Raw genomic sequence first — 21,498 nt, forward strand, 5'->3', positions numbered from 1 at the left:
AAAATTTCATACGAGTATTTTAATATAAATGAATTAAAAAAAAACTTGTTTGCTCCATGAATCTTTAAAGACAAATCCTTATCATAACTATACTGTATAGGATCTGATATCGAGTATACATTTCCCACTTTTACCAGTTAATTATAATCCACCTCACTTGTTTCATATGATTATTTTAGCTTTTTTCTTTTTAATTGTCTTTTTCTTTTTAGGCACTTTTATTTTTTCAGTATTATCAGTTTGTTCCGGAGAAACAAATGGTTGTTTCTTTTTCCTCCATTTCTTTTTCTTTGATCGTTTCTTCGTTGTCGTTTTGCCTTTCGACTTTTCTCCATCTTTTAGCACGACTTCATTATCTTCACTGGACGATTCGGAACTCCCCTCTCCTGTAGGTACGGATATGATGCACGACGAATGCTCATCTGGAATTACCATGACTTTTGACTGTTCACTACTTTGGTAATTTTTCACATGTCCAGGAGTAGTAGGCGTTGAGGTATTTCGCATCACTTCGGGTCTGAACCCATTCTGTGTATGATCTTTTCTGTATAGGTCCGGGCTTAAGCCACCATCTTTGACTGATTCGTCACTAGAGCTGGAACTGTTGTTACTATAATCTTCTTTTTTATCCGATAGCTGGTTTGCAGGTGCTATTATGCTGTTTTTGCCACTTAATAAAACAGCATCTTTGTTTTCAACACTTGAGATGCTGCCAGGGTTCTTCGAATTATAACCGCTATCACCTTGCTTTCTGTTCAAACCAATTGAATCACTTTCTTTTAAAGGCGTACTTGTTAAAGGTTCTAGCTTCCGCTGTTCATCTTTTTGTAACTTACTGACAGAAGATCTGTCAGATTTGAGATCAATACTGACTTCAGATTCGCTGTTCTCCTTGACCTTGTGTGATGACCTTGGAAGCTTTGTATTCGTTCTTGAAGTCTTGTTAACGAATCCACGGTCGGAATGTAGATTCAAACTGTCTTCAGATTTTTCACTTAATGTTCTTCCGGCATTCTGTTGAGATGTTTCAAAAGTACGAGTTTTGCTATCGTTAGAGCTGACACAGTTCTCACTCTGTTTGTAAACCTGATTGTTATGGTAATGTTCAACAGTATGACTGCAAAAAAATAAGATATATTTGGACAAGATCAAAATAGCTACCTATCGAAGATCACCGAAAAAAAACCAATTTCAGACGAGCAACAAAACTATTATGTCTTCACTTTTTCAGCTTTGAATGTATCTTATTTTTTTATTGAACCCACTTCTGTTCTAGCCAAGGCTCAATTACAAATTAACACCCCTTATTTACCATCAAAGTCATTATATCACGTGAAAGACATATAATCATATCTTTCTATCCAAATCGTAAAAACATATCTACATGTCTCATGTGTTAGTATTTTGCTGTTATTAGACGTGTGCACCAAACATCGGCACATCCCTTTCTGCTCATATCAACTAACCTGGAGTGCTAGATACAGAACTAAATTCAGAATAAGATTGAAAAGTGCTTACACATCAATAGCTGACGGTGTTATGGTTACCGATCTTCTACCATAGTGAGAAATATTGTCCACATGATCTCTGTAAATACATTGCTACATAAATAAACTATATGTACGAATAAAACATCGTCATTCAAATTAACAGAGAAAAGTTTATCTAGAGAATTATCAATGCATTGATAACAATAACAAGCATTGATCTCGCAAACTGAAAGCTGATGTTTCCTTATCTACTTAAAAAGGCATGTTTAACAAAAATGGATCCTTATGTTCTATATGTTTTCATTCGATTGTAAAATTAAGTCGTAATCACTAATTTGGACAGAATTTGAATACCAATTATGAGCACTTGAGTGGTTAAATATCATGATCTAGAATATTTGATGTAACGTTTGAATTCACATTTTATCTTAAGTCATACTTACTCCTCCATTCGTTTTACTCCACCTGAAATAAACATAATATTAACATCCTCAGTAGTGCTGTTTGGAATACCTCATAAACTTCTACTGTATTTAACATTATTCATATTAAAAACAATACTCGCAGAACTAAAAGAAAACAATTTCACTTCCCTTACTGACATGATAACTATGATTGTTTGCATAAGTCAATGCACGATTAAAATGTGTATCACTTCTTTATAAAAACACCATTTCTACAACAGCCGAAATTTACATGATCTTCGATGCCACTGCTGGAGGAGATTTATTTCCCCGAGGGTATCACAAGCCCAGTAGTCAGCACTTTTTGTGCTGACATGAAATGTCATTGATATGGTTATATTTATAAATTTATTGTTTACAAACTTTTGAATTTTTTGAAATACTAAGGCTTTTCTACCTCAGGCATAGATCACCTTAGCTGTATTTGGCAAAACTTTTAGGAATTTTGGTTCTCAATGCTCTTCAACTTCGTACTTTTTTTTTGCCTTTTTAACTTTTTTGGATTCGAGCGTCACTGATGAGTCTTTTGTAGAGGAAACGCGCGTCTGACGTATATACTAAATTTAGTCCTGGTATCTATGATGAGTTTATTTACTCCTCCCTTATAACAACAACACGTCCCTGTTTACAAGATCTATCGTCTTCTTCAATTTAAAGAACTAATCCTGATACTCTCAAATTCAATTAAACACCTACATTTTAACATGATATCAAGGGAATTGATGGAAGTCCTTCGTTGTATTCTTTATTCATGATTTTATCTAAAGGACTCAGCTGCCTCAGTGGTAGCATGTTCGCTTCGAGTGCGAGAGGTTGTAAGTTCTAACCCCTTCCGAGTCAAACAAAAATCTTTAAAATTGGTATTTATCATAATCATTCTTTTTACTGCTATTGTCCATCTTTAAATTGTTTGCATACTTTTCTCTATTCTTTAAATCATCCTCCTCAGCCTTATATTCTGTATATAAACACACAAACCCTAATTATGAAGCAGTCTGCGAGAAACCTATCATGAGGTCATTCAAAAAATGATATCCCAATCTGCAAGATATTTACCGTTTCTTTTTAAACAAGATGTATTAGTTTATGCGGAAGGTATTATCCTTTTATTTGAAATATGCTATAGGTACCATTCCTTATTCAGAAAGAGAAATGAAAGATTCCAAAGGGACATTCAAACTATAAAGTAGACAATAAACAGGCAACGCCATGATCAGAAAAGAAAAAAGATCGAAAGACAAACAATATTACACAAAACACACAACATAGAAAGTTAAAAAAACGAAATCTAGGCAACTCGATCCCCACCAAAAAACTTGGGATGATCTCATGTGTTTTGGAAGAGTGAGTAGATCCTGATCCACATGGGTCACCCGTCGTGGTGCTTAAAACATTACAAAGAGGTAACAATTGTAATACGGTAGATCTGAAAAGTGTAAAAAATTGTTGTGAGCATATCCGTTATCATCTGTGAAACAGATATTCAATAACATAAGATAGATAAGATAATTTTATTAACCAATCATGGTGCCCTAAATTTGAGCTATACAATTAAATGAATTACAAAATAAAGCACAGAAAATGATTTCAATGATTAAAGTACATTTAAAAAAAAACAAAAAACACCCACATGAATACACATCAATCTAATTATCCTGAAATAAACCAAGTTATTGACAAAACGTAGTTGTAATGAGTGCCACTGTGACCTGGAGAAATTACATAATTCTTTAAAATAGTTCTAGGTCTATGGGAGACAACAACCTGATTGTAATGTCATCCGTAAAACTTAAAAAGGGATGACTTCAACTTCACCTTTTGGAACTCTTGGTTTTAATGGCTTCAAGAATATCATGATATACAACACCTTGGAATATCGGGGAAATAACAACTTATATTTTAACTTCACCATTTCATAAGAATATTTAAACAGAGTATTTGTACGACTAGTACCTTGATCGCTGGTAACTTGATCTCACACAAAACCTCTAGACAATCAAGAACTATATTACTTACTTTTATCTCTACTGCAACATCTTACAAACATATAAACTACCATACACACAGTAAGTAACTGTAATAAGGTTCCCGGTACTACAAATGCTGCAGATCTTCCAATAGTTACATCTGAAATGATACAAATTTTTCTAGTAAGACGATATTGCTCAGACCCCGACCCTCGAAAGTCTTAGGAAGTCATCTCATAATTAGATGGCGTCTAGTATAGAATACATATATGTTGTTTTTTGTTACTTTGTGACTTTTGGTTATTTTTTATGTACTTTTCAGTAAATCTTCCTTGTAACTCCTTGTTTCTTTTTCAGTCAATGTAGGCATTTTATATTTCATAATTACTAATCACGAAAAACTAAGAATTTTCTTATCCCTTATATAATAATTCTGGTATTATATACTCCTGATAACTTTGATAACTATTGTCTCCAGCTAAGTTCAAATTGAAGGTCGCATAAATACAGATTTAAATGAGGTTGAATTATTTAAAGCCAATAATACATAAATAAAAGGCAACAGCAGTATACTGATGTTCAAGAGTATTAAATTGATCGAGAAAAAACAAATCCGGGTTACAAACCAAAAAGAGGAAAAAAATAAAAATAAGCATTCAATTTGGATTTAAAACAAAACCTACTATTTGACAATTTCCGCATTTATAAATGCTTAGGACAAAACATTTTTTTTTGTCTGATCTTGGCGTAATGATGTAGACGAAACGTGCGTATTTTAACTCATTTGCTTTTCTTTTACTGTTGAAAATTGTATATAACCTATAGATGAAAATTAAACTATATTTTAGTTGCTTGCCAAAGTCTATTCTGGGTATATCTACATTTTGAAAAGCCCAAAAGCTTAACATTGAAAATTATGAATAAACAAGTAAAGGTACATAAAAACCTGAAAAAAGTTATGACTTAAAAAGACATAAAAGAATAGTCAATTCCATCTCAGGTCAAGTTAGCCTTTGACCGTCGTGATTTATGCTGCCATGTATATTATATCTATGAGTTTCGTTACCTGAACATTCCGTATTTCCACAGTCCACTACTACCACAATGCCAGCGATAACAAAACAGAGAAGGATTGTGATAAGGGCAGACGTCATGTACAGCTTCAGTTTTGTACTGGATTCGTGCGTAGACTCTGTAAAATGCGAATAAACATGACCACATAAACATGTTTAAACAAGTGTTAAAAAGGTGAAGAAGTACATCAGTTATACAGTATTATAGTTTGAATGGTCAATGCTCTTCAATTTTGTACTTGTTTGACTTTCTAACTATTATGATATGAGCGTCACTGAGGTGTAGACGAAACGCGCATATGGCGTATTAAATTATTAGCTTTGAGAACTATTAAGGCAAATAATGCAAGAAAAATGGGTGATGACTAGTATTTGTGTTAAACAAATGGTAAAAAACAACAATTCAGTATTAGTTCTGTTTTCATACTTTTTAACTTTGTTTGTGATTTGGCCTTCTAGTTGGTTCAACTCGAGCACCACTCGAGAATTGTGTAGACGAAACGCACGTCTGCCGTACCTAATCATAAGTGTCTGATATTATTACTGAGGATGTCTGTTTTCAGTTATTCTTGTTAAGATTGTTTAGCACTTGTCTTTTTGTTAATGTTATTTGTGCCCTACGAAAGGAGAAATTTCACATAAATTTAAAATCAATGAATCATGTGAATCTTATGAAATTGAATCGATTGACGCCTCAAACGGGATTACACATGGAACCTACATAAATCACATGTTCATACTCACCTAGTACAAACAAGGATAGTTTCCCTGAATTCAATAGTATTTTGTACAATACAAGTATTAAAATCCCTCCAATGACCATGCCTACCAAGGAAAACAAAACAGCATATCCATAGGCTTCCTCTGTTGTCAATCTTCCCAAAGCTATAAACAACAAGAGTGGGAATTCTATACTGGAGAAATCTTCACGAATCGTTGTCAATATTATAGGATTTAATGCGAATATCATACAAGTGAGATGTTTAACTAGCTATTAAACCAGGTTCAATCCATCATTTTCTACATAAGAAAATGCTTGTACCAAGACAAGAATTTGGTAGCTGTTGTCCATTCGTTTGATGTGCTTAAGCTTTTCGATTTTTATATTTGATTAGGAACTTTCCCTTTTTGAATTTTCCTCGGAGTTCAGTATGTTTGTGATTTTCTTCATAATACTTACTTCGATATTTTTGAACTTAATTGCAAGCAAAATTAACAACACTGAGGTAGAGAGATTACCCCGGTCGTTGCGACTTCGATCTTAGTGAAAAAATGATTGCTTTTCTGCATGTAAATAGGTATAACAAAAATATCGAAATTCAAAACGGAAAATCCGTAATCATATGGCAAAATTAAAAGCTCAAACACATCAAAAGAACAGTTTTAAGTTCAATCCAGGTACTCCGGCTTCCCCTTCCAATATCAACCGACCACCATGATATAACAAAGAAAACGCAATGGCTTTACACACAATCCAACCAACAAACAAAAAAACACATAGCCAAATAGGTCGTCATCGGGATTGTACCATAATCGTCGTAGACCAGGTTTGTACGTAAATCAAATCTTAATCCATGTCCAATAGACATTGTCTCGGGTATATGAAAAATGACAACTGATATCACTTATTTTATAATATGTCTCCAGTAGAAAAAAATTAGGTTCCCATTACTCAGTTTGTATAAATGCATATTTTATAATATGTCTCCAGTAGAAAAAAAAATTAGGTTTCCATCACTCAGTTTGTATAAATGTTTATTTTTATCCCCATCCCCTCACAACTATGTTAATATTGTTTGAATTAGGACTGCACATTTCTTTTTCCGAGTTTATATGAATTTAGAGGAAAACAATCAGAAACAATCATCCTATTAATATATGTGAGATTTGTAAGGATGAATTAATGTTAATATTTGAAGGTAGAAATAACAGACTGATCTTGTCGAACAAGTTATGATGGATTGCAAATCTATTAGCAACGAAACAGGTGTATGGACATACAAAACCGAATGTTAAGAACATTTAATAGCAAACATAAAGTACTGCGTAATACAATATACAATCAAAATCCTCTGAGGAAAAATTAAAACGGAAAGTCCCGAATCAAACGACAAAATCAAAAGCTCAAACACGTTCAAACGAATGGATAATAACTGCCATATTCCTGACTTGGTACAGGAATTTTCTTATGCAGAAAATGGGAGTTTAAACCTGGTTTTCTAGCTAGCTAAACCTCTCACTTGTATGACAGTAGCATCAAATTTCATTATATTAACAACAATGTGCGAACAAAACAAACAGACATAATATTATAGGTAGAAATGTCACACATAAGGGTAGAGGTGTCAGCATTGTGTTAAAATCTTAATCACTGTAAAAGCAAAATAAAATATGTAAAAAAGAAGCACACAAAGGCATATAGACAAAGCACATTTGTAAAAATGAAAGACAAGAATACAAAAACTATCATAGAACAAGAATGCAATGACGGGATGAATAAATACAGAACCATGTATTGTGTCTTTTGCAACAACTTTGTGTTAGCCAAAATATGTTACGAGCAAACTTTGGCAGTGGTCAAAATTGTGTTAAAGAGCGCGAGGCACTAAGATGAATGTTTGGATTTTTATATATTTTGCACTCGAACATCACTGAAGAATACATTTTTGTCGAAATGCACTTTTGGTGCAAAAAAATATGTACTTTAATGCTATGCATATATCTTCGAAAGAGTATAAATAAACTCATTATAGATACCAGGATTGAAATTTTATATTTACGATAGACGCACGTTTCGTCTACAAAAAACTCATCAGTGACGCTCGAATAAAAAAATGTTAAAAAGGCCAAATAAAGTACGAAGTTGGCGAGCATTGAGGACCAAAAATTCCTAAAAGTTTTGCCAAACATTCTAAGGTAATGTATTCCCGAGGTAGAAAAGCCTTAGTATTTCAAAAATTCAAAGTTTGGTTAATAGTTAAATTCATTGTTAAAAATTCAATTGAGAACTCATTGATGAGTAATAAAATGTAGACATAATGATAGAAGTTGACGCTAACATAACCAATGAGAGAGTTTGTATACTGGACATAAGTCAGTGTTCAGATTGACCAGCTGTAAAAGAGGGACGAAAGATACCAGAGGGACAGTCAAACTCATAAATCGAAAATAAACTGACAACGCCTGGCTAAAAATGAAAGAAGACAAACAGACAAACAGACAAACAATAGAAAACATGACACAACATAAAAAACTAAAGAATAAGCAACACGAACCCCGCCAAAAATTAGGGGTAATCTCAGGTTCTCCGAAAGGGTAAGTAGCATGTGGCACCCGTCGTGTTGCTTATGTTATAACAAATCCAGTAAATAGTCTAATTCGGTAGGTCACATTCGTGAAAGGGAAGGGGAATGTGTTAACGGTACCAATATTCTGTGCCAGATGAGAATTTGAAAAATACGTGTCTGTAGTGATGCTCAAGGCTAAAATATTAGAAAATTCAAAACTTATAAACCAAAAATTTACAAAAAGTGTAGTAAGTTTTGCAGAAATAGAAAAGTCGCTTAAAAAAGCATATTCTGCACAAATGTTATACTGGGTATCTATTCATAATGTGACAGTCCTTTATATCGAACCTCAAATATGGTTTGTCTGTCTTTCGGGTGTACATTTTATGTGTATTCGATGTTTTAACGAGTTTGGTGTTGAGGTTAAGCGTTTTCCCAGCACATGTTAAGACTCGATGATTATTTGATGTTTGTTCTTTGTTTGATTCCAACAAGTCCCAAACATTTGAGGAAATCACGCACAATCCCCAAAATGAATATCATAATAGACATTTCAATGACAAACACAATAGGAACATGTTAAGTCCTGCTTCAAAATATAACTTATTAAAAAATTGTGGTTTGTTTTCATCTCAATAATATCAAACGGTATAACTGAACACCATCACCGGTATAATTATAACAGTGTAGACTTTATTCTACGGTTCCTTTTCTTTTTATAAATGTAAAATACAAATGTTTTGAAACCCGGATGGGATATTAACTGGAGCTAAATGTTAAAAGTTATCATTAAATATCTATTGACAAGTCCGAATGGTGTCACATTGAATATTAGCCAGAAGTATTAATTTTTGATATATATCATCTACAATAGTATCTTAACTCCTACGGTGAAATAGCAAAAAGTAAAATCACGAAAATACTGAACTTAGAGGAAAATCAATTCAGAAAGTCCATAATCACATGGCAAAACCAAATAACAAACCGCATCAAAAACAAATGGACAAGAACTGTCATATTCCTGACTTGGTACAGGTATTTTCAAATGTAGAAAATGGTGGATTAAACCTGGTTTTATAGCGCAAACCCTCTCACTTTGATGACAGTCTCATCAAATTCCGTTATATTTACATTGATGCGTTAACTAAACAAGCACAATAAATAAAATAGTCAAAATATGGGTACAGCAAAGCGATACTAGTGGTATTAAAAAAATCGAAGAAATAAAATATCATGAACGAAAATCTAATGCTATAAGGGACGACATCAAAAGTTTAATTTAGGATAAAAAAAAACTAAATAAAAACTAAATTCACATAGTTTTTCACTGACCTCCCCCCCCCCCCCTTCTTAACTTAATTTGGGGAAAATTGATTGACCAACAGGGATATATGTAAAATCGATATCAAATACACAAAACAAACAGCAATTTTTACCTCCATCCCAAACTATTTGAATTAAGTTTTTTGTATCCTTCATTGATCTTTTGATGTCGTTCCTAAAAAGATCATAAATTAGGCCATTACACTTCGTAGAAAACTATAGTTAAGGCAATCTGGAGATGGACTCAAGAAAGTTATGAGCTCTTCGTTCTTTACAAAGTAATCCGTTATTTGTCTCATGTACATATTCTGTGATTATTTGTATATTATTTCCATGTTTATGCCAGGACCTTGTAAGTTCAAGTTACAACCAATTGGGTCATTGAAGAATAAGACAAACACCAATGCATTCATTTAGAAAATATATGGTAATTTTGTCACCACAATTTCTACTGCTAATGTAAAATTTTGGATTCATGTATATCGGCTAGGGTACATTAAAAAGTTTACTTAACATATTCAATGCATTTTATTTGTAAAAATTCTCGTTTTTCAATTACAACAACAATCTGCACCAAAAATCCTTTTTTTCTATAGTATTTACATTTTGAGTATAAATGTTATTACGTCTCAAGAATTGGAACTACCACCAGGATCAGACTGGCGAACACTTGCATCTGCTTCGTCTCCCGAATTGGAAATACCACCAGGATCAGACTGGCAAACACTTGTATCTGCTTCGTTGGAATAAGTGGATATTTCATCTGCAGACTTACACAGAGATTCCGGCGAAAGAATTAATTCAGAACTTGCCATTTGTTCATGTTCAGAAGATGTTCTCATTTCATTATTGCAAACTTCCACCTGATAGGTAGGATTAGAACTCTCCAACATTCCAGAGAATAATTTAGAATTAAAGTTAACATCATAATCATTTCCGAACTGATCTACAGATATAATAGATGGCACCAAAGATTGGGTATGCGATTCAGGTTGTGAAAGATTATCAAAAAGGTTTTGGTCATGACTTTTCTTTCGTTTGAACACCAAAATAACAATGTACAGAACAATTATCAGAAGGACAACACAGCCAATGGATATTCCAACAGCCATCTCGACTTTCTCGTTAGACGATGACAGTTCCTGGTATGTAGCTTGGTCGTCCACAGACTGAGTGGTCGAGTCGTTCACAGACAGAGTCGTGACGTAATTAACAGTTGTTGTGACGTAATCAGACTGAGTAGAATGCGTCAATCCAGGACTGGTTTGTTCATCTGTTAAAAGTTGAACACATGATTAAGAATAACGTTTGGACAAACATTATACTTACAAAAGAGTTAATCATATGGTTTATGGGTCTTTATATGAATTACATTGACATTGACGTCACATGAATAAACGGGATCGTCTAGTTTAAACAGTATTTTATTCATATAAATTGAATTGGATTGGGCAACAGGCAAAGCCTATGTAAGTCCTCTTCACAAACAGGATCGTGTTGTCTAAATGATTGGTTTTGGTTTGAACACCTATATTATAACTATTTGAATGTCATCTGTACGTCGAGTCATAGATTTATGACAGAAACAGTTGGAAGTATAAAAAACGACAACAGTGGTGTACCGATGTTAAAAAGGGTACGATTGCCATATACCTTGATGACAAAAAAGAAATAGGAAGCGCATTAACTCCAAACGAATACAGATCAGATGGGTCGGAAAGGGAAGCGTCGCATGAAATCACACAATCTTTATATTAAGAAATGAAATGATTTGAAATACTTTACATGGGTTCGAATTGCCGTAAAAGTAGTAACATGTCATTGTACGGTACCCCGCCGTGGCTGATATGCTAATAATCTTTTCTTCCATCTGTTCGTCTGAAACAACAATTCTACAATTCCAATCTTTACTACACGCACACACTTGTATTCATCCTTTACAAATCGCTGGGCACATTGGCGCAACAATCTAGTATTCTGTATTTTATAATATGTTGATACGCGAGGTATTCTATGATAAAATTCGCAGATGACCAAGGCAATATCACTGTGTTACTGTCTACTATTTCCGGTTCTTGAAATTTTGTTTTTAAATCAATGTATATTCAGTTACAAAAAAATGCGACGTTTTCGAGAAACAATAATTAAATTGGATAATGTGGATATCGGCTATGCAAAAGAATGCGGTTTACACAGATAAGTAGTCCCAGAGACTGACAACAGTTTAACAAGCTGGTAAAATGTTTGAACAAGTAGATAGGAAGTACATGCATATATCAACGTGCTGTTCATTTCTAATATACTTTATAAAACAATCAGTTTTAAAAATAAAAATAAAACAATATATTGATAAGTTTGAAACAAGGCTGCTTAACTCAAATAAAAAGATGCATAAATACACAGACACGTCAGATTGTAATCGGGTTAAGGTGGTATGGGTGTCTTCCTCCATCTTGTATTGTAAAAAACAGAGAACCAAAGGTCCAGATTTTTTATCAAGTTAGCAAAATTTGATGCAGGAATGCAGATATTTAATGTGAATTTTTATTTAAAAGAACCAATTTATAAGAATATAACTTATAAATATTGATATTTTTGCAAATGATGATTATTTTTGGTTGTTTTTAAAAATAAATTAAATTGGCATTTTAAGGGGAGGTAACTCTAAAAAAGTGCATTTTCTGAAGGATTCTACATGGAATTTTTCTATTTTGTATTTTAGCCGGAAAAAACGTACGGTGACCCTATCTTTTCTTTTGATATTCTCAAAGCATTGTCTGAAAGCTATCTTTTCCTTAAGTATTTAACAATTCTATCATTTTGTTTAGTTTCTAATCACAAAATTGTGTTTTTTCCTGTATAATCCATACAAAATTCGTCATTTTGTCACGCCCTGTAGCTTGAGAAAATGCGCGGTGACCTATCATTTTTATAACATTTTTCAACATATATCAATAGATACTACATTTTGGCAAAGTATGAACAAATTCTATCATTTTTATTTTAGACTCCCATGCCACCTTAAGTTAACTTAAAGACTTTAGATTCGTAGTCCATGCATTGCTTTTCGTTTTGCTTATTTCTGCCGTCATTTCTATGTCAGTGACTTTAGTAAATGGAAGACTTGTATTCATATACGATTCCTCGTGTCGAAAGATTGTTACATAAACTCACGTATGTATGTTTCTTTGCTTTTAAAATTAAGGGTTTTAGCGTTTTTGGAGATAAATTAAGAAAAGCTATTTGGACGCACATAATTAATAAAGGTTGATTTTCATTTACCAAAAATAAATATGTTGGATCGTATAGTTTATCTATTGCAAAGTAAAATTTCCTCTTTTCTCAATATACAATCTTTTCAATACTATTTATAATTTCTCATTGACGTACTAAGCATGAACTTCATTATGAACGTTGAAACCTAACCATTTGAAATCCAGGGATGAACGTAAAAAGCTATTAATGTATGACCAAAACAAATATAAAAAAAGAGTAGTCAAATTAGGTTAATTTTGACTGAGGCAATTGGAAGCTTAGTTGGTCATATAGCTTCTATTAATTTATGATTTATCAACTGGGAATTTGATAATTGTTTGTTATAAATCATGTTATGACAGAATCTCTGACTACTAAGCTGATGATAACCTCGGGGGTTTATAGTCCGTCAGCAGTGGTACAGATCTAGTGGGATACAAAAGAATAGCTTTATCGGAGGCAAACATAGTCTAAATGTTTTGGTTATCTTTTAATTTGTCAATATTTGATGATAAAACATCGCTCAAATCTATGTTTTATTTTAACTGACCCAATAATATTAGTGTTGCTGATAAATGAATGTAATTTATGTTTCTAATTCCTAGACTAGCCCTGCACGTTGTCATTATCATGATGGCGTCCCATGACTCGCACATCATTATACATGTTATATTTGATTTTATATTTTGAAATAAACTTCAGCAGAAGCATTATTTGGCCATTAGAAACACGCAATTATGTAAATTATCGTCTCTAGATTTAAACGGTCAATTATAGTGCATTTATGTTAAATATGTATCATATGCTTTTTTATTATAATTTTCAGCATACAAATCTGAAGTCGAAGTTACGGAAAGTAAGTACAAAATAAAAATCTAATAAATATGAAGATAAAGTTTTATTGACTAAAATATCAATAAATACACACTCAAACAAATTTAGTTTAAGAATCATAAACGACAAAGCAATTTGAGTATTCAATTACATCTATCTATTTCGAGTAGTTGTAAATAATTTGCCCCGATCAATGGTTTAATAAGGAGATTACTTGTAAGCCGATATCTTGTTACAGCATGTTCTTAAAAAGCTTTTCAAAAGCTTTCGTTAAAACCATTTACAATAATACGCATTTTGAGTCAACTGGTGTCTCTCCATCGGTTAATGTTAGTTGTATTTCGATTTGGTTGTTTTGTGATATGTTGTACTGTTCAATAGTTTTTCTAATTTCTGTTATCCTTATGCAAGTATCAAATCAAGGCATTTGTTCATGTAAATCATTTTAATTCATATATCTAATTCAAATGTTTACTTTTTTGTTGTTGTGTTCTTTCACTTTTATGAAACACCAAACACAAAACACATGATAAGATGAAACCTTATGACTTTAACATATATGTTCCGGACCATATGAGTATTTGGACCATACGCGTATGGTCATGACCCATATGGTCCGACTGTACGCGTATGGTCGGGGTAATTAACATTCTGTTACAGTTTACTTTTAATACTTCTAAACTCTTCATATGGTCTGACCGTTCATCATTAAAAAGACGCTTTCATATAGGTAATTTTATTATTATATGATAATAAAAATATTAGCTAAATAAAAATTAGAAGTCATTATCGATTTGTTATTATGAGTGAATGGCAATATGTCGGCTTAAATAATTAAATTTCAAAAATGTCTTAATGAACTGTTACACAAGAAGTCACTTGAAAGTAACATAGTTTATTTAAGTTGTCTTGTGAATATGGTGTATTGCAGTTATTTTTACGATATTTGAGATCTAGAGCTTCTTAAAGACACCGTAGACATCAAAATGGCCAAAGACTTCGATATCACTGTACGCAGCTGCAAAAAGGCTAGCTTTTCACTCGCAAACAAAAGGTGTACATGGAAAGGATCGTGTACAACCAAGACTTGCAAATGCAAAAAAGCCATGATGGCAGTAAATGTCACCCCAAGCCTACATGTAAGAATGTAACTAGCGATGAAAACTAACTATGGCATCAATATTAATTTTTACGTAGTTTTTGAATTATAAAATTAACAAATTGTCATGTAACCATCATTGTTTTTTTTTAGATAAAGTTTTTGTATTATTGAAACGTTTATAATGTGATTTGGAAAACAATACCTATATGGTCAAAAAACTCATATGGTCCGGCCCGTTAATAACCAAATGAGTATTATACTCATATGGTCATGACCATACGCGTATGATCCAAATACTCATATGGTCCGGAAAATATATATTGTACTATCATACATTTATCTTTGAATGAACGAGAAATAATAACCGTAAGAATATTAATTAATGTATATTGTAAAATCAGTCACTGTAGTCAAGGGGGCATTAAGATATAATTTTGTTGCTATGTTTGACAATCTTGCACTGGTTTTAACACTGGTACAGACGATTACGTACAAATCATGTTATTGTCAGTAAGACAACCAGGAACGGGGAATTATTTTAATATCAATACACGCACACTTTTGACGGACATTGCACCGTTAGGAAATCATTTATTTCTTCGTAAGTTATGTAAGACACAGCAAACTGTACACACAAGAGGCAAGATACTTCATATTCAATTGGGGTAAATAACTAGATAAATCAATTCCACTCTAAATATTTCATGCTTTCAAACATGAAAATCCAAATTTAGGATTAGATATATATTTACTTTAACGTAATAAATTCCTTTCAATTTCAAGCTTTATATTTAAACATAAAATGTAAATGATAAATCACTGCATAGATTTCAGCAGAAGGTGTGTATTGACAAATGTTTATGGTCCAATATACCAAACCGAATAAATTTCCCCTACTTATCAAACCCTCGACCCCTCGACGAAGTCAAGTGTAAGGCTGTAAACTAACAAGATACGAAACAACACATCACACAACCACAAGTAACAGTGTCGCCTTTAAATTTTACAACTCTGAGGGTAAATAAATATTGGGTCATTATAAAATCTGTGAGAAGTCTTTGATATTTATTGTTTACCTAAGGGAGAATATTATTCTATTTATTTTTCTTACTTCTTGTTAATCTTGCCTGATATAATAAATCTACTTAAGAATTCCTTAGTAACAACTTTTGAATGCATAGTATTGTTTATACCTAAATTGATGTTTTAATTATTTCATTTAATTTATATTCATTTTGATAAACGCAAGCCTCAATTAAAATTTTAAAAAAGATTGTCTTTATCGTCCATGGAACGATATATATGTGGAGGGGAAAAGGTGGCATTTTATGACGCACACATTTCTTTTGTCGGCCTTTGCATTAGATGGAACCTCATAATATATAAGCAACTAGCTCACTGTTTAATTTATGGGCCAGCTGAGGACCACCTCCACGTACATGATTTTCTCGCTGCGTTGAAGATCCATCGGTGCCTTCAGCTGTTTTTCTGCTCTTTAGTTGAGTTGTTGTCTCTTTGACATTTCCCCCATTTCCATTCTCAATTTCATTTTTGAAATAAATCGAATACTTTTCTATTTTAAAAATTTAACTTTCTTAAAGATTATTTTGCCGTTTAATTTCCATCGAAAACTAAACACTAATCTTCATAGATTTGAGACATATTCATCATTCTACATATAATATCGCAGCGGACCGTCCAACTTTAAAATATAACAAAGAACTGATTTTTTTACAACGTACCGCTAAAAATACAATATAATTATATATTAAAAGGAAATAAAGTTTAGCCCCGAAACAATATATGCAATACAATGCGGAAAATCTCTTTTGAAGGTTCTTAAATTAGTTTTCTGCAGAAATAAGCTTAGATAAGTTTTTGCTTTTGATATTTGATGTCATATTCTCGTCGTCTGAACGTTTAATGTTATTCTTGTTTCAATTAATCTCTGTCCCAATACATTGTAGAGTTGACTTATGGACTATACAATACAACAACAGATGAGAACTTGTGTTATGCATTGGATATGTAGTATAACACTAGTTAAATCATCTGAGCGTCGACTTAAACAAATCATTTATCTACACGTATCTATCCACAAGTTGGCCAAAAAATTCTTTCCTCCTCTCGAACAATTTTTTATGTTGAAATCATGAGTATTTCTTTAATAACCCTGTACAAAAGTTAAGAAACAAGGCTGATATGACAAGGCTGATATGTTGCGACATATTTCTTCCATGCACGGTGCCCACAGGATAGGGATAACGTATTGTTTCGAAGCTTTAGTCAAGTGAATTTTATCAAACGTGAAAAAGGAAGTTTCAGAATGTGACTAAATGAAAAAAGTAAATTCACAAAAATACTAAACTCCAAGTAAAATTCAAAACGAAAAGCCCCTAATCAAATGGCAAAATCAAAAGCACAAACACATCGAACGAATTGTCATATTCCTCACTTGGTACAGGCATTTTCTTATGTAGAAAATGGTGGATTGAACCTGGTTTTATAGCGCTAAAGCTTGCATCAAATTCCATTGTATTTACAACGATGCAGAAACAAAATGATAATCTTAGTTGGTGGTAATAAGCGGACAATCGGCTATCGTACAAGGAAAGCAAAACGAAACAGTTTCTTGAAAAGCTCAGGTGCAATATATGTTGAATTTGACACATTATCTCTATTTCCAAATAAATTACAGCCTCCAAATCCAAGGAACCTGAATATAAACTTTAAATAGTTTAATACAGATGTAGAATGCAGGTCATTTTCATTGAACATTCGTGGTTTTGTAAAATATGCTCTAAATTACAGCGACTATTACAGATTTAAACATCAATTACCTTTACAAGTAGGAAACTTTATGTAATGACTGGACATCCATTCAGTTGTAGTATACTCCAATGGTAAACCTGTCGGCGTAATCAGCAATCGTGGGAAGAGTGTAGTATTACAAGTGGAATCTGAATAAATAGTTATCGCCCCTGTATAACCAGCTTCCGGTGCCGTACACGTTGTACTTGTAACATTCACATAGTCTATTTCTGAAGTGATTGATGCGTTAGTGTTCTGTTGAAAAAGAAACCGATTTTTATTTACTTTTGTTAAAAACTACCTTTCCTGAGTACAGGTTCATTTTGAATCATGTAAAGTATTATTTCACGTGTCGAAAGCCTACAATTGAAACTCATATATTGCTGAATATAGCATAACCTTGCAGGCTTTCGGACCCACAATGTTTTTCAACTGTGTACACTATTTGGCCTTTTAACTTTTTGAATTTAGCGTCACTGATGAGTCTTTTGTAGATACAATCCGCTTGTCGTACACGCACCCTATAATTGGGGATTTTTGTTTGGCATTTAAAGATGTATATTACTTATGTAGATCTGCCAGTTTATATAAAATTCTGTAGATTTGGATTTTACTTTTGAATAGTTTTACTTTAGACTAGTAAAAAGCTAACTTTGGCTTGGGTTAAATGTCTTTAAATAAAATCTAAAATCATTTACGTACAAAGTGTTCATTCATAGAGATGACTTTGTAGAATATTTCAGTGTGTCTTAGGTTCACAGATAGTCACTTTTACACCGTTATAGTGGTGTGTTCAAATAACAAAAGTTGTGACCTATCTGCTGTGTCAATGGCAAAAGTTCCAATTACAATATTTTACAAAATACCCAGCTTCAAGCATGTAAAATTAACTTAAACGTGAAATGCATTTTTCTGTCTAATTAACGCTTACCCTTACACGTTATTCATTCCTAACATTACATGAAATACTTACTTGTTTGGAGTAAACACCAACTGTAGGAATTGGATGCATACATCCCGTAGTAAAAGTAAGGGTAACAGTGGGTATATCATCTCCTAGTGTTACATTCCTGTCCAATCCATCTACTACCACACTATCGGATACAACTGTAAATTCAAATAAAAACATGGATAACTTTTCTTTCGAATACATGTGGAATTCCGGAATATTGCTTGTCTCTTTAATAAAGAAGGGAATAAAACGTATTCTGGGGGGGGGGGGGGGGGGGGGGGGGGTCACAAATAACTAAGGTTATTTAAAAGTTCTAAGTTAAATAAAGGTTACATTAACCTCAAAAGTTCAATTACATCAACGAAATCGGGAAAGTCCCAGGCCTAATTAAATATACTCAAGAATGGTTTTACTCAAGAATGGTTTCAGACGTAATTTTTATACATAACGGAGTGACCATGCTCTACGGCACCAAATCTCTCTCTTATTTTCAGTTATTACAGTCATGAAGCATACTAGCATTTAACTCTTATCACTTCGGCAGTTCGGAAGACACAATTCATATACCTATAAAAGTATGTTCTGAATTAGTATATCAGAGCAGGGACATACAAATGTATGTCCGACATATTGAATCAGATTAGAATATGCTGACCCAATGAAAGGTAAAGATGATATACATATTTCTGATAATAGTATTAGAAATATAATCACCACTATACTTCTCTAGTCTTGCAGTGAAACTATTGTTAAAGTAGAATGTATAAGTAAATGACCACGTCATGTTGTCAAAAATGAGGTGTGTTAAAACCGATGCCTTTCGGAGGGAAAATAATGACACTGTCTGCCCCTAAAAGAACTCAGACTTGTTGTAAGGTAAAACTAACTTTGCAGAACCTGCTCCCGTTTGTAAAACACTGTAAAGTATTTTTCATTCTGAATAAGCATGACATATTTTCCACCGGACGTAGAGCAAGCAACAATGAAATACATGACTGTATAAAATACTCTTTTCGCTTGTCATCATTTCTAGTCTAAAGGGTTCAACTCACATCTTGGAATTAGACTGGTAACTATTCTTTATAAAAAAAAACCAGATATAAACAGGTCTACGACAGCAATGCAAACGTTCTATTGTTGAAGAAGAATTGAGAATGGAAATGGAGAATGTGTCAAGATGACAACTCGACCAAAGAGAAAGGGCATCTTTTTGACAAATAGCTTTGAGTTTTCATGTATTACAAGATTCTATTTCGTTTGTGTCGCTACGATGATGCAATATTACAGTATACTAGTACACCTTCTTTTTCACCACATATAAAAATCGGTTCAGTGCTAAGGTTGTGATCATATGAAATAAGAAATTCGTCAACAAAAATACCAAGGACCTTATGCCACTGACTTTCATGAACATGCTGATGTATATCTATCACATGATTGATTACGCATAACAGAATGTTTTGTTTTTAACCTAAACACTATCTTTAACATACCTGTTTTTTGACACAATTACTTACAATTTGTTTTTATAGCAACAATTACAATAGTTTACAGTACACTAGTACAGCAATAGTTTCTAGTATTATATCGAGTGTTCGACTTATAAAACTTGTTTTCCTCAATCGCAGCTATCATCAGCAAAAATATCAGAGTAATGATTTTGATTATACTTACCGAAAACATTCTCATTATAACGTATTCTGTAGACTGTTGAATCATACCCAGGATGGCCACATTTCCAATCTCTCTCTTCATTTCTGGCTATATTACTAATGGTCACTGATATACCAGAAACATTACTGGCATACCTGTATCTCGTGCCTTCATTTTCGACTTTACAAAAACCAGAATTACTACAAGTTGTTGCTGTGAACTGTTCGTCATCTTTAATCCAGTGAGCTATGCCATTAAAATTAGGTATTCTACAGAAAATTGTTATTGGCTGTCCCTCAATGATATAACCCGTAGAAAAAGTCAGCTGTCCTGAAAAACAAAAACAAATCTTTGGTTTTGTTTTGGTGTGTGCGGATCTATAAATGTTAGGATATAGATATAAATTACCATAATACTATACGGCTTGGTTTTTCTTCTTCATTGTACAATGAACAGGCCGTGCATGTGATATAAAGTCTTATAAGACCGGTACTTTGTGTCTTTTGATATATGTTTTGAGATTATTTCAGATCTGACGAGTCCGGCACTTTTCATCTAAATTAGGTTTGTTTTATATTGCGTGTTACTTGTTAGGGAAAGTGTTGATTAAAGAATCATGGTCATCCCCGCCACATTCCAAATACGTATTCCCAAAATCTGGAAGATGTAATCAGTAGTTGTAGCTACTTTTAAATATCTGCCATAATTGTAGTTCGGTTATAGTTGTAGTTATTTTTGGCTTTTTAATTGATTTATAATTTTTCATGTCGGGGCCTTTTATAGCTAAACATACTGTATGGGTTTTGCTCATTGTTGAAGACTGTCATGTGACATGTAACCGTCCCATATTCGTCCTTTACAAGAAAGACTCTGGTCATAATACCACATCTCGCTTCTTTTTTTTTCTCTCTTTTTTTTTTTTTCTTTAAGCTTACCTTCACAAACTGTTAAATGTAAAATCACCAGTAAAGCGAACAGCCGTGACGAACTTGTACCAACCATTGCAGTTCTATCTACCTGAATAAACATTAAACATCTCTGCATTATTAAATTCTGCTGTATACTAGAAATTTACGAATTTGATGTTTGTGGTTTAATTAAAAGAACATAATATGAAAATATTAATAAGTACTTTAACATAAAGTTTTGTTGAGTAACATACCTGTGTACTGTTCGTGTTACATTTCCATCATACTGCCAAAGGTATTGTCTTAACGACAACATACGGACTTGATTATAACCGTTGTAAAACCCACCCTACATTTGTAAATATTCTAAGTCAACACA

At 32.9% G+C, this 21,498-nt stretch overlaps 1 protein-coding gene across 2 annotated transcripts; it reads right to left on the reverse strand.

Annotated features, from left to right (window-relative positions):
• Window positions 1-53: 53 nt before the first annotated feature.
• On the reverse strand, window positions 54-21,464 carry LOC143078654 (uncharacterized). Of its 2 annotated transcripts, XM_076253525.1 has the most exons (11): window positions 21,374-21,464; window positions 21,147-21,228; window positions 20,233-20,541; window positions 18,580-18,713; window positions 17,636-17,861; window positions 5,739-5,879; window positions 4,988-5,113; window positions 3,971-4,081; window positions 1,934-1,955; window positions 1,519-1,587; window positions 54-1,117 (listed from the first exon to the last, which is right to left on the reverse strand). In XM_076253525.1, the coding sequence occupies exons 2-11, from the start codon at window positions 21,211-21,213 to the stop codon at window positions 163-165; spliced, it is 2,160 nt and encodes a 719-aa protein (XP_076109640.1). In that variant the 5' UTR covers window positions 21,214-21,228; window positions 21,374-21,464; the 3' UTR covers window positions 54-162. The 2 variants fall into 2 exon arrangements, with proteins under 2 accessions (XP_076109640.1, XP_076109641.1); XM_076253526.1 differs by lacking the exon at window positions 1,519-1,587.
• Window positions 21,465-21,498: the final 34 nt, after the last annotated feature.

The sequence above is a fragment of the Mytilus galloprovincialis genome, chromosome 6 (assembly GCF_965363235.1).
Source record: "Mytilus galloprovincialis chromosome 6, xbMytGall1.hap1.1, whole genome shotgun sequence".
Taxonomy (NCBI): Eukaryota; Metazoa; Mollusca; class Bivalvia; order Mytilida; family Mytilidae; genus Mytilus; species Mytilus galloprovincialis.

Excerpts from the sequence above, each read along its gene's own strand:
- LOC143078654 (XM_076253525.1), bottom strand. The coding sequence starts at position 21,213 with ATGGTTGGTACAAGTTCGTCACGGCTGTTCGCTTTACTGGTGATTTTA. Across the intron at positions 5,114-5,738 it reads ACTATCCTTGTTTGTACTAG|AGTCTACGCACGAATCCAGT; the intron begins GTGAGTATGAAC and ends CGCATTTTACAG. Across the intron at positions 1,588-1,933 it reads GGAGTAAAACGAATGGAGGA|AGATCATGTGGACAATATTT; the intron begins GTAAGTATGACT and ends ATGTATTTACAG.